Source organism: Electrophorus electricus, chromosome 4 (genome assembly GCF_041902795.1).
Source record: "Electrophorus electricus isolate QZ-2024a chromosome 4, ASM4190279v1, whole genome shotgun sequence".
NCBI classification, from domain to species: Eukaryota; Metazoa; Chordata; class Actinopteri; order Gymnotiformes; family Gymnotidae; genus Electrophorus; species Electrophorus electricus.
Window position 1 is genome coordinate 10,206,809 of NC_137500.1, and position 12,348 is coordinate 10,219,156.

At 47.7% G+C, this 12,348-nt stretch overlaps 1 protein-coding gene across 17 annotated transcripts in view; it reads left to right on the plus strand.

Annotated features, from left to right (window-relative positions):
- neo1b (neogenin 1b) overlaps nt 1–12,348 on the plus strand; it is a 69,959-nt gene that overhangs the window by 27,558 nt on the left and 30,053 nt on the right. For all 17 annotated transcript variants that reach the window (XM_081712282.1, XM_081712278.1, XM_081712288.1 and 14 more), the window contains exons 3-4: nt 8,080–8,355; nt 8,747–8,897. In XM_081712282.1, the coding sequence (XP_081568408.1) occupies nt 8,080–8,355; nt 8,747–8,897 (427 nt within the window). The remainder of the gene's footprint in view (nt 1–8,079; nt 8,356–8,746; nt 8,898–12,348) is intronic.

Consider the following 12,348-nt stretch of genomic DNA (forward strand, 5'->3'; position numbering starts at 1 on the left):
GTTAATGCTATTATGATATTCAAAATTGTACATAACCTAACTACATATCATGAAAATGGCTTCTGTCGTTATGTTGGTGTGTTTTACAGTGAGGAATGAGAGACGCGTTCCTTTCAGCGCTCTTGCATGCAGTCGCACATCTTTCACCACTCTTTCTGTCATTCAGTCCCCCACTTGCAGAAGCTGTTTGATTCTATGAGCTACACGAACTATAACTTTTTTAAGTTTTGGATGAAAGATTTCTGTGCTTTGAACTCTGAATGAAACACTTGAAATACCTGGAGTTTGTGCACACTCTGAAACACATTCTCTCGTGCTCACTCTCTTTCTCTTTGTCTTCCTGACTTTCTGGCTCTTTCTTTCTCATTTTTGTAGACTTTGTTTGGGGGGGGTTGTCCCATCCTTCTCTCTTTGACTTCAAATCTGCATTTTTTTATTCACATGCAAGCATCCCTTCCTTACATACTCTCACTCTCTTTGTTTCTTTGTCTCAATCTCTCTATCTGCAGGTCTGTCTCTCCCACTCTATTTCATCAGTGCCGTGCACGTAGCTTAGCACCAAGTTCTCCACTGCTGCTTCAGCAGCAACGCAGCCTGAACGACCGTGTGCTTGATGAATGGGAAGCGGCAGGCGTTTAGGGAAAGCGGCCTTGCCGCAGTACAGTTAACTCTGCCGGGCTGCAATCACCCTCTGTTCTTCTTTTGTGTCTCCTCTTTAATGCTTGTCAGCTATGCTCTGTGCTACTGTCTGCTTCTGCTTGGAACGCTGTCATCTAGGAAGTTGCTGGATGTCTTTCAGCAGCCTGCTCCTTTCTTTAGGATTGCTCCAGCTGTTGCACCCCCCAGCCCCCAAGGGCATGACCCCCCCCCCCCCCCGCTCCTCTGTGTAGCCTTTCGGTCATACTCTCAGGCCCTGTTTAATATTTTCCTCTTCATGAAAAGGAGCAGTCTCATCCTTTTGCTCATGCTTCCTCGTGTTTTTTTGTTCTGTTCTTGGCTGTAGATGGCTGGGTTTTTTTTTTGTTTTTTGTTTTTGGTAATGAGGGTTCTGCCAGCTGCGCACGGCATGCTGCAGACTGGCTGCACCGGGGAAACTCAACAGGAGAACCTTTCTAATGGCCTGTTTAGCTGATCTTTTAAATGTGTTTGTTTTAGTGGTATTACCTGTGGGCCGGTAAACCTGGTTACCTAGTTGAAGTTTGCTGCTCTGTTGTGCTAATAGTCCCTTACTGCCCCACAGGCTCACTGGACTTTACTGGTCTTTCCTTTGTCCCTCAGGAGAAGTGTTTTCATTTTGGTCTCTCAAAGTTGCTGGAATAATTCCCCCCCCCACCCCAGACTGTTATGATTTACGGAGATTAAGATAGAGTTGTTTTTTTTTGTTAGTTATCACCATGTCAGGATGCCTTTTGTCTTTCCTTTTTAAAGATTTTTCTTTCTTTTTTTTTCTTTATTCGAGGATTGTATTTCCACAAGGACTACCCCCCCCCCCCCAAACCCGTTTAATAGCTAGCTTTTTTTTTTGTTTTGTTTTGTTTCCTGGTCTGGAGTGAGAAGCTCATTTGTGTGTCCATTCGCTGTGGGTGTTGGGAGCCAGTGGGCTAGCTGTCAGTCAGGGGCTCAGAGAGAAGGGACACTGTGGAACACCCTCCTTCCTGCTGGAGTGAACGAAGAGCAGCAGCTCAGAGCATTACCATAAGAACAGAATCCTGTTAGCCAACTGTCAGAACCAGCACTGTTCCGCTTTAAATTGTCTCCCTTGAACTGAGGAAGCATTAAATTGAGGATGGTGTGTGTGTGTGTGTGTGTGTGTGTGTGTGTGTGTGTGCGCGCGTGTGCGCGTGCACACACCTGTGTACAGGAGGTACAAGCCCACAAAGAAGACGGCAGTGTAAAGTGAATGTCATTGATGGAAATTCAAATCATTAAAACTAAATTCAGTTAAATAATTATGAATGGAATGTACCAGGCAATGATGTCATATGTCCAGTTTATTATTACAAACAGGTTTTGTACAAAGATATATAGTTGAGAATCATATAAGGGAAATATTTCTGACATCAGCTTGTCTTGGTTGTCAATGGAATGAACTGCGTCTATCTGGCTTTAATTTAGCACTGCAACCCCACAAGTGTTAAGCAGTGAGGGGGTGTAGAAGCGGGTCACTAAACGGCATGCTCAGGCGGCGCATCATGTCAGAGTGCGCTGACTCTGGGCAGAACCCACGTGAATCTCAAGGTAGTGAAATTGTCTGGAGGTGGTGAGGGTCATAGGGTTTCCAGGCAACAGCATTCCCAGTGTATCTCAGACGGTAATGTTGTTCCGGGGGGGGGCTATCGGCAGCTATCCTGAACTTTATGTATACTAGATACCACCAGATTTGTCTCGGCATACCAGCATCTGGACCGGAAGATGGAGTTGCTGTTTACGTTTCATGAATGCACTTGAGCTACTGTTTATTTGTACTCTAATGACTGTGGCAATACGAACACACAGCCAACATCAACTTATGGATTTTTTTTTGGGGGGGGGGGGTTTATAGTTCACTTAACTGTTCTTACGTGATGCTTGCGACATCGTTTGAGTGAAATCTGCTTCTGATTGTGTACTTATTTCTTTTCTGTCTTGCACAGTGTTCCTCTTCTCTCTGCAGTTTCTGCAGGTGTGCTTTCACACTTGATTGGTGTCCGCTTCAGGAGATTTTGCAGTAAGAAAGGGGGGGATGATGGAGGAGAAGGGATGGAGGAGCCAGAGGGTAAAAGATGGAGGAGCGTCAGGTGGAGGGGATGCAGGAGAGGCAGTGGCGATAGAGACCACAAATTAAGAGATTAAAGGCCTGCGTGGGAGGGTGTGCCCCCTCAGCAGGCAGTCGGAAGCTGGGGGATTTTTTACATTAGTGTAGACCTTGTTTAAATTATGTGCAGCTGCAGTAATGGAGCCTCCCGTAGTCTATAGACAAGACGCCAAGGGCTAGGAGATGGAGAGAGAGCGGGAGAAAGAAAAACAATGGGAGAATTTATTTTCTCTCTCCTGATCCAAGAGAATCTTTTTAACCTATTTTCACTGCAGGTTGAAATGCTGTGGTATTGCTACACGCGGTAACACATGCACTGCAGTGGCAGGCTGGGCCCACCAGCTTTGCTTTCCCAACAGTTGTTTTATCTCACCAAGCTCTGCTTTAATCTCTTCCTAATCCGTCTAGTTCCTGTCTCTTCCATCTCGCCTTTAACTGGGTGATCTAGCGTTGCGTTGAAGCGTTCTAAACATGTACCCCTAAACACATCAAGCCTTCCCGTATCTCCTGATTTTTTCCTTTCAGTTTCTTGGAGTTACTTCGATTGTTTTAATTTGTTGCGAAAACGCTCATATTTTTGGTCAGGATTCAAAGTTTTATTGAAGCATTTCTTTTCTGATGTTTCTTTTAGTGTTTCTTAAGTAATCTAGTTTTTTTTTTTATGGTGTTTCTTAATAGAATGTAGTTTCTTTGGTGTTTTGCAATATCAAGACCTTCTCTACTAACTTCCCCCTCAAAAAGCAGCCACTTTTCTTTAAGCTCTTTTCATAGGGAAGCTGTATAAGTCTAAGGTATGTGTCTGTCTCTCTCTCTCTCTCTCTCTCTCTCTCTCTCTCTCTCTCTCTCTCTCTCTCCATATCACAGTCAGTAATGGTCTGAGCACTAAGATCACATGTTCCTTTGTTTTGCTCTGCAGTGGTTGCCCTCTGTGATGACACTGTATCAGCTTGACTGCTCTTGGCTAATTAGCTATTGCTCTCACTGATCTTTCCAGATTTAGGAGCCCTACTCTGACCCTTGTGCCCCAACGCTGACCTCTGCATGCTGTGCTGGTAAACAGGACTGGTGCTGAAGCAGCACCTCTGCACTGCTGCCGTGCTGGTGCTCGTGTTTTTGGGCTTTGTAATGAACTTGCCTTTTCCTCCATCAATAAGAGACCATCACTTTCTACTTCATTAGAAACACTCCTTATACAGTTGCAGGTGGACAGTTGGAGACTGTAACTGATCTGTTGCCATGCACAGATTCAGTTTGGCCGTTCTTAGTCCATCAACAGTCGGACTCTAAGTGCAGGGCCACTGGTAGTTTTGGCTGGTGGACTACTTTCAACCCTGCTGAGAGTGGAAACGTCTCAGTAACACTGCTGTGCCTGATCCACGTCTATCAGCTCGATCATGCCACTATCTGTCACTGTTGGAACCAACCTGTTGAGTTCCCTTGGTTACATGTCTTTAAACGGTCTTTAAATTCATCGTCTTTAAATTGTTCTGTGCTAAAACCCTGCACTCTTAACTGCCAAAGAAACTCAGAAGACCTCTGACTTTGTAATTCTCACCTCTGGTCCATCAGGACAACACTGTTGTAAAGGTGTACTCCTGTAGGAGCGGGTTTATCTCCCACAGTACAGGTGACTTTGCACGCTTAAAGAAACACGATCATGGCCGCTGTTCCAGCTGCTCTTTTTAACGGTTGCTCTCCTCTCGAGTCCCTTGGGCCGCGGCTCGCGCGGCTTGCGCTGGTCTCGCTGCCAGCCCATTAAAGCCTTATTTAAATAGAGACACCGTGCCGTTACAAGGGGCTCGTCCTGAATTACGGACAGGATTAACCAGGAGAAGAATGCCTCTCGCGCGATCCGCTTCAGTCCTTCAGGCCCGAGCTCTGTTTCCTCCACCCCCCGCTTCCTGGGGGTTTATGGCACCTCTCCTAACTGCTGAGACTGAATTGGCGGCTCTCTAATGGATATTTTTGGCTTTCTCTTTTTGTAATGGAGGGTTTGTAGCAAATGCATTTATAAGGTTAAGGCCCTGTTCATTGGACAGCTTTTGTTTGCAGCCCAGCTTCTTTTGTGTGAGCGCGCGTGTGTATCAAGCCACCAATTGTGGCGAGATCATAACGCCTCGCTCTGCTGGGTGGCAGCCCGGTGTCACGTTTCCAAACATGCGGCTGAAAAATAAGAAGAGTAGGAGACATGGACATATGAGAGCAGAAAGCCATCTCTCTCTCTCAGCATTGGGGTCAGCTACTCAATTGGCATGGGCCTGATCGAGGTGACGACAGATGCAGGTGTTTCACAGAGAGAGGGATCTTCCTGGCCTCTTTGACAGGTCTGTCTGTAAAGCCTTTTAAAATACCAGCAGTCGCAATTATAGGTATTGCAGAATTGCCACATTCTTTTAGTTTCCACGTGTCTTTCATTCTTGTCTGCCCTCATTTCCCACTTTGTTTAAAATAACATCTTGGATCACTCAGATGCTAAATCATTGCCACCAACTCCTGAAGTCTTTAATCTGGGAATGTATTAGCAATGATACTTGATCATGGATGAGCTAATGAAGTGTCTTCATGTTTGTACCCTCCTCAGGCTGTAAGCTGAGTCATGGTACACTGCGGTCACTGTGCAACCAGCTTTAGGGAGGCTAAGGATATCTTTTTAGTAATGATTTGTTGAATGGCAGTTTCTGATCTTAAAGGGCCCCATCATGGAAAACTGGATTACCTTGCTTTATTTTGAAGTAGTATGTAAATATTGCTAATGGTTCAAAAACACAGTTCACTCCCCCTGTCCATAAAAATCTATGTATGGAATCTAAACTGCAAAAACTGCCCGTTTTGAAACGGCTGTTTCTATGTCATGAAAACAACCTATTTGCATATCTCCACCTATTCACCCCGCAGCAGTTTAGCCCCACCCAGCTCTGACTGTTTTTGAGCAAGGCACAATACAGGGCAGCCAATCAGAACAGAGATCATTCACCTCCTATCCATTTTTAAATGTGCAGTAACAAACAATCTGTTCAGTTCTAAGGGATAAAGGTTGAAGAGTGGTCATGTAAAAATTAATTTTGGAACATGTCCATGTGTTTGTGTTGCTTCATCAATAATGAATATAAATTTAAAGAAAAAGGTACATTTGTAGAACAACTGATATAAAATAAAAGCCATAGCAGATTACAACTGAAACCTTTCAAATGTTTAAAAACTGCGCAGGCTACCAATAAATTCACTCACCAGGCTCAAAAAAGGTAAGTATGTATAACTGTCATCTTTGTAAATTATCGCTGAATGAATCATATGTCTGTAAGGGCACAGTCCTGCATGGCAATGTGTGCATGGACTCTTGCCAGTTCTGGTGTGGTCCTCGCTGTTTCGCTGATGAATGGCTGACCGTGTGGTCACCAATCGAGGTCCAGCTCTGTTTGCTCCCGCCCAGCTGGATGTGGGGTCCTGGCCCATGCCCCCTCACCCTGCGCCTGCATCACAGGGGCTCTGTTGCTCTCCAGGGCCCCCGGGGTTGTCGGCCACGCCACCAACCCCAGGATCAAGGCCAAGGTGGGCTGCTGAGGAATTAGTGGGCAACAGTGTTCTAGCAAGTGTTTGTGAAGGGCAGCAGGAATGAGCGTGGGTGTTCCCGCCTGCGACTGCCTGGGGTGATGGCGGAGGGGCGTAAGACTGAAGCGCCTTTTTAATACCTGTTTGCTGAGGGCCATCAGAGAATAGACCCTGGGTAGGGGGAGGAAGGTTGGGGGTGGGGGTTGGGTTGGTCAGAGAGGGGGGTGAGAGAGAGGGGGAGGTGCCAGCAGGGGTCAGAGAGGGTAGTGGGAGAGGAGGGCTACGGGAAGTGGAAGGTTTGGAGAGGCAGTTGGGGGAGTACATGGGAATGAGGGAGGGGCCCAGAGGGGCCGGTTTGGGGGCGCGGGGGTGTTTGAAAGCATGCTGTTGGTATTTCCCATATGCGTGTCACACTGCTAGCCTCAGACTCTTCTACTGATGGGCCCGCAGGTGGGACTGGGGGGGGGGGGTGATGCGGAGCAGAGAGAAGTGGGATGTGTGTGCGCGTTTGTCCCACATGACACCAAAGGATTGGGTGTGCAGCTTTAATATGAGTGAAGGTTTGTCCCATTATAGATATAAAAGAGAGTGGAATCTTTTAAGAGCAGCTCATCTGTCCTGAGCATGAAATGGAGCTCCCCATTTTATCTGCAACTAGTGAACTCAGTAATGAGAGAGAAGTTTCATGAAATGTGTGTATTTTGTGCGTGTGTCTGTGCAAGTGAGTGGTGGTGTTGGGAGGCAGAAGTTTCTCCCCACAGGTGGCAGGCAGCCCAAGGCTTAAAGCTCTCCCTGACACCACTGTACACTAGTACACCCTGCATTTGTTGCATTTTCTTGTTTTTTAGCTTTAGACTTTGTTGTCTAGACTGCATTCATGTTTGTATAGTTGCAATAGAATGTTTTCATATAATTTCTCTGGCGCCCATGTTGAGTGGCCTGTGTTGTGCAGTGATCTAGTCAGGCAGCTGCCCCCAGCTGCACTGGCATGTTTGGAGAGGCCCCTGTCCCTGCTGCGGCCCCTTCTGCTGTCGCAGAGTACTCAGGGAGGATCTGGCAACCACCTATCAGCTGCAAACCTGTCAACAGCTCTTTCTCGGACTGGTGCCATCTTCTCTCTTTCTCTTTCACTCTCTCTCACACACACACACACACGCACACACACACAGAGACACGTGCGCATACACTTGTGGCACGTACACACATGTACACACACACACGCAAACATTTCTCTGTATCGTGTGGTCCACAGCAACCCCAAATCAGCAGAGAGAAGCAGTTAGCCAATGAAAACATTAGGATGTCACTATTTCTTTGCCCTGCTCTCCATGTTTCTGGCTGCCAAAGTGCAGGGTGAGCCAGGGCTGCAGAAGAGTGAAGTGCTACTGGAGCTGTGGCCATTACAACCCTCACCTCCCACAAGTGTGTGTGTGTGTGGATGACGGTGAACAATTTCCAACATTATATCTTTTCTCTTTTTTTTTTTTTTTTTTCTCCATCACATTTTTACCCTTTTCTTAACCCAGTAAAACAGATAATTTACAGCAGTCACAGGTTGTCACAAGCAGGATCTTTTAGTATAGGTACGAAGATTCCTGTGCCGTTATACTACAAAGTCTTAATGAAACTGCATTGTCACCTTAGGAGTCACGGGCCTGTGTTTGGGCCCACCTGACTGCTGTGTGTGCTGTTATATCTGTAGTGCACTGACGCTGAGCGCACTCTGTTGCCCCCAGGCGTGCCACGCTTCTCAGGCCAGCCAGAGGCCGTGTCTGTGCATGCTGGGGGCAGCGAGGTTCTGAACTGTGAGGTGAGCGCTGAGCTGGGCCCCTTTGCCCATTGGGAGAGGGCGGGCGTCGCCGTGGAGATGGACGGGCGCCTGGTGCAGTTGCCTAACGGGGCACTGGTGATTAGCGAGGCCTCGAGCGCCGACGCCGGCCCCTACCGCTGTGTGATAGAGGGGCTTGGGCCGCTCAAAGCCAGCGAGGACGTCCAGCTACACGTCCTGCCAGGTACCGGCACATGGAGAAGCACCACTACACTACACTCCGCGTGTTGGGACTGCACTCTCAGTAGTTTCCTGCACAGGGTGGAAATGGATGAATGATGACATCTCTGCATAGAACTTCTATGTTACAACCTCAAACTGAGAACTGACTTCTACAACAATCATAATAGCAATTCTAAGAATACCCACGATCCATGCTAACAATATTATTTACTTACATTTTTCATAATCTTTGTGTAAAGGTGTAATTTATTTTTACCATTTACTGTTTTCCTTTGGTCCATTTCATTATACTGTGCAGTGATACTTGGAGGAAAGATGTCCACGCTCTGATTGGAGTTTTGTTTGTTTGTTTGTTTGTCCTGAGCGAGTAACAAAGGTTTGCTCCGTGTCAGGTGCCGGGCTGGAGGAGAGATTGGAGGTGCTGCTGGGCCCTGTGTCCCTGGCCAAGCCTGTGGGAGAGACTGTGCTGCTGCCATGTGTAGTGAAGGGCTCCCCGGTTCCCACCATCGGCTGGATGCGCAACGCCAAGGCCGTGGACCAGAGGTGAGCATCTGCCGCTGCTTCCACTCGTTCTGGCGCTTGCAGTCACATGCTGGTCACGGGCGCGTGGTGCGTGGCGCACGAATCCCAACACGCTGTGCCTGCTCACGGCTCTGCTCTTCCAGAGTACCAAACCCAGCTGATGACGGGCGTATAGTGAAAGTATGACGTCACTCCTCTCTCATTCCGGCCAATCGGTCTTGCTGACCTCAGAACGAGGCCCGACGTGCCACATGGAGCGCAGCGAAAGCCAGCACCACAGACTCGTAACCACGGCGCCAGAGAGAGAGAGAGCGCACTGGGCCCTCATCGAGGGTTCTGACAATAACGGCGCCATTAGCCTGTAGTAACTCCTCTTGCTGATGCCAGTGGAGCTCTTATTTTTAGGGACCTCATTTGGGAAACACATCATTTCAATTGCTAAGTGCTAGCATGCCTCCCTTACTGTTTCTTGTTAAGATTTGCACTGGATTATAATGTGGGCTTCAGAAGACATACTAAAGGGGCATCTGCGACACTTGTGGAAGTGACTGCGCAATTATTATACCCTATTATGATCAGTCATGTAGATGCAATAATGGAGAGAGAATTTTAATGTGCTTTGGTAGGACTCCTGGCTTGTATGAAAAGCCACCATCATTCCACTGTGATATTTGATTGTATGGAATTTCATATGTATGTACATACGTGTGTGTGTGTGTGTGTGTGTGTGTGTGCGCGCGCGTGCACACACATGCATGTATGCATGTTTGCCCCAGATAAGGCCATCATAACCCTGCCTTATACAACCTGATTTGTGTGCCTATTGAGAAGCGCACTAAGGCATTTACAAAGAGTAAATTGCCCTGCACTGTGTCTGGATTGTTTGTACGATGGCCAGTTCCCCAACTCTGATGAGAATGGGGAAATGACTTATCTTCAGGAGGCCATTCCACCACATAGCCATCATGCATGCATGAATTATGTATATGTGACAGGAATGTCCCAGCATGTAAATCAACCTTAAGCACCTCCGATCCATCCCTTCTCCACCTAGCCCCACTCACTCTTGTTTGATGTCATTGCAGTTATTATATTTACCCTGCCACGAGGTAAATTCTTTGCATTTGCAGCATGAGAGACTTATTGGCTCCTTGTTCCCAGTGCGTCATCGTTATTACAGACATGCAGGAGTGGGTGGGGGTGGGGCAGAGGTCGTCTGGTTAGCAGGAAGGAGGAGCTGCCCTGCCTCTGTATGGCTGTAGGGCAGGATGGCACCTGCATGCGGATAAGCCTGCTAATGTCCTTGTCTTCAGGTTGGGCCTTTCTGCAGCTACACCACGCATTTATTATTTACTCCCCTCACCCTCTCCCGGCACGCTTTGTGAGCCAACGTAGATAAGAGTGATGAATGTAAAACTGAGTCTAATGTATAAAGTGATTTATCTTAAACCAGTCAGTTACTGGAGCAGAGGTTCTCATCTCTTATGTGATCATCGGAACTTAACATCTGCAGGGCAGAAGTCGGCCAGGTCCGGTTGTCTTGTTCTAGGGCACTAGTAGCCATGTAAGTGAGAACTTCCTGCTGGTGTCGATCTGCTCAGTCTGTCCTACACATTCTTCTGTGTGGAAGGCCAGGTAACAGCTGGCCCGAAGATAATCAGATCGGTGGGCTGTAGTTCACGGTGTTTGGGCTTTGATTAATTTCTCTGAGCTTCTCATCAATGACGGTTGTAATCTGCCCCACAATTTTGGGGTTTTCAAGATTAATGATAAATTCACCACCTCAATGCTTCCCATGTAAAGTTAGTGTTTTTCTAAGAGATTAAGGTGCACGGGGGTGGGGCCAAGGGGAGGGGATGATGACTTACGGAGGAATGGAAGAGGAGGAGGAGGAGGAGGAGGAGGAGGAGTGGAGGAAGAGGGCAAAGCAAACTTCATCCAAAAAGAATGTGTTCTCATCATCTTGGCTAAATTCCATAGCGATCATTGCGAGGTTTACAGCACACATTTCCTGTAGTAATAAACTAATTGTGCTGGAAACAAAGCTAAATTATCAACGCTGGGCAGTGTGTGTTTTATGGCTTATTTTTGTGTTTTCTTATCACAGTGCACAACATTTTTCCCAGGCTTGTCATTTATATTCCACTGCACACTCTCCTTCTGAAATAATATTTTCCCCATACATTCCATAACTCCTGCTTTAATTCCGGTGCTTATAACAGGTGATTATTGGATTGATGGTATTAAAGGGTGGACCAAGCAGACTTGGGCTGTTTGGGTAGCAGGCATCCCCAGGTGGATGCCACCCGCATCCCAATGCCACTCGGGCCCTCGCTGCCCTGCCGGCTCATGCCTCTCACCGCCCGGCTACAACAGGCCCGAGCGGCTAAACGTCTAATTGCGGGTCTTCGCTCAATTGCCGGCACGAAATGGAGATTACTGGCAGAGTCCATTTGCGCTGTAATTGCCTCTCTAATGGACTTCCGCCAGCATAATGCATTCTTGATGTCTCCACTCCCTGCACCCAGCCCACCCTTCCTGCATTCTAATTCCACTATATCGCCCGCAGCACTGCGACCCTCCTGGTCCGGGCCGAGACCTGGCGGCTGCACGCATCGCCCCGCCGGAAGCGTGGGTGTCGTCAGGCCCGCTCTGCAGCTGCAGGGCAACGGAAGCCTAAACCAAGTATCTGCAGCGCAGCCGAACTCCCATGTCCCCGCTCCCGTCAAGCGCCTCTGAGCTGTAATTAAGAGGTCATCTGAGCTGGAGCTCCAGCGTATGCTGCCTTGCAAAGCTGTGCCTCGTGTCTGATTTTCGATGGGCCATTTCAGCCTTTTTGCACCTCTTCTGTCTGGCCACTGATCATTTTGAGAGCGTAGCATGCTGGCTGCATGGCTATTCTCTGTGGACTGAAAAATTGCACCCCAATCGGTACTGATTTAGGTCCAGTTTTCTAAATCCAGATTTGTAATTTTAATCTCAGCAGGGGATCCTGGAAAATTATCAGAGATCAGGTGTAAGGGGAGACTTCATCCAATTCGGAAGTGTTGCAAACAGAAATGCCGTGTGTATGTGTCCCTGTGGAATACCTGCTTCACTGGTAAAGCCAGTGGCTGAGAACAGCCAGAGGCACTGGGATCTCCATCACTATCAAGCAGAGAAAAGAGCATCAAAAAGGAGGGTCTGGCCATCTTCTATGAGACATCATGGCAAGCTATTCTAAATGGGTTGAAGCTAGTGTTAGAAATGACAGAGTATGGAAAATCACCCAGGGCGGAGTCGATCTGAAGGAACCAGGCAGCAGAGCAGGACAGGGATAAGACAAGAACGTCTGCATGCCTTCCTGCCTTCCGTCAATGTGCTGAGTGAGCCCCGTTTCAAAGTCCTAAACCATTTGTTACAAAGAACATATCCCTGCATACTGAAGTGTGTTTTGCAGACACCTTGCCTCTCTGAGTCCTGCGCTCGCGGA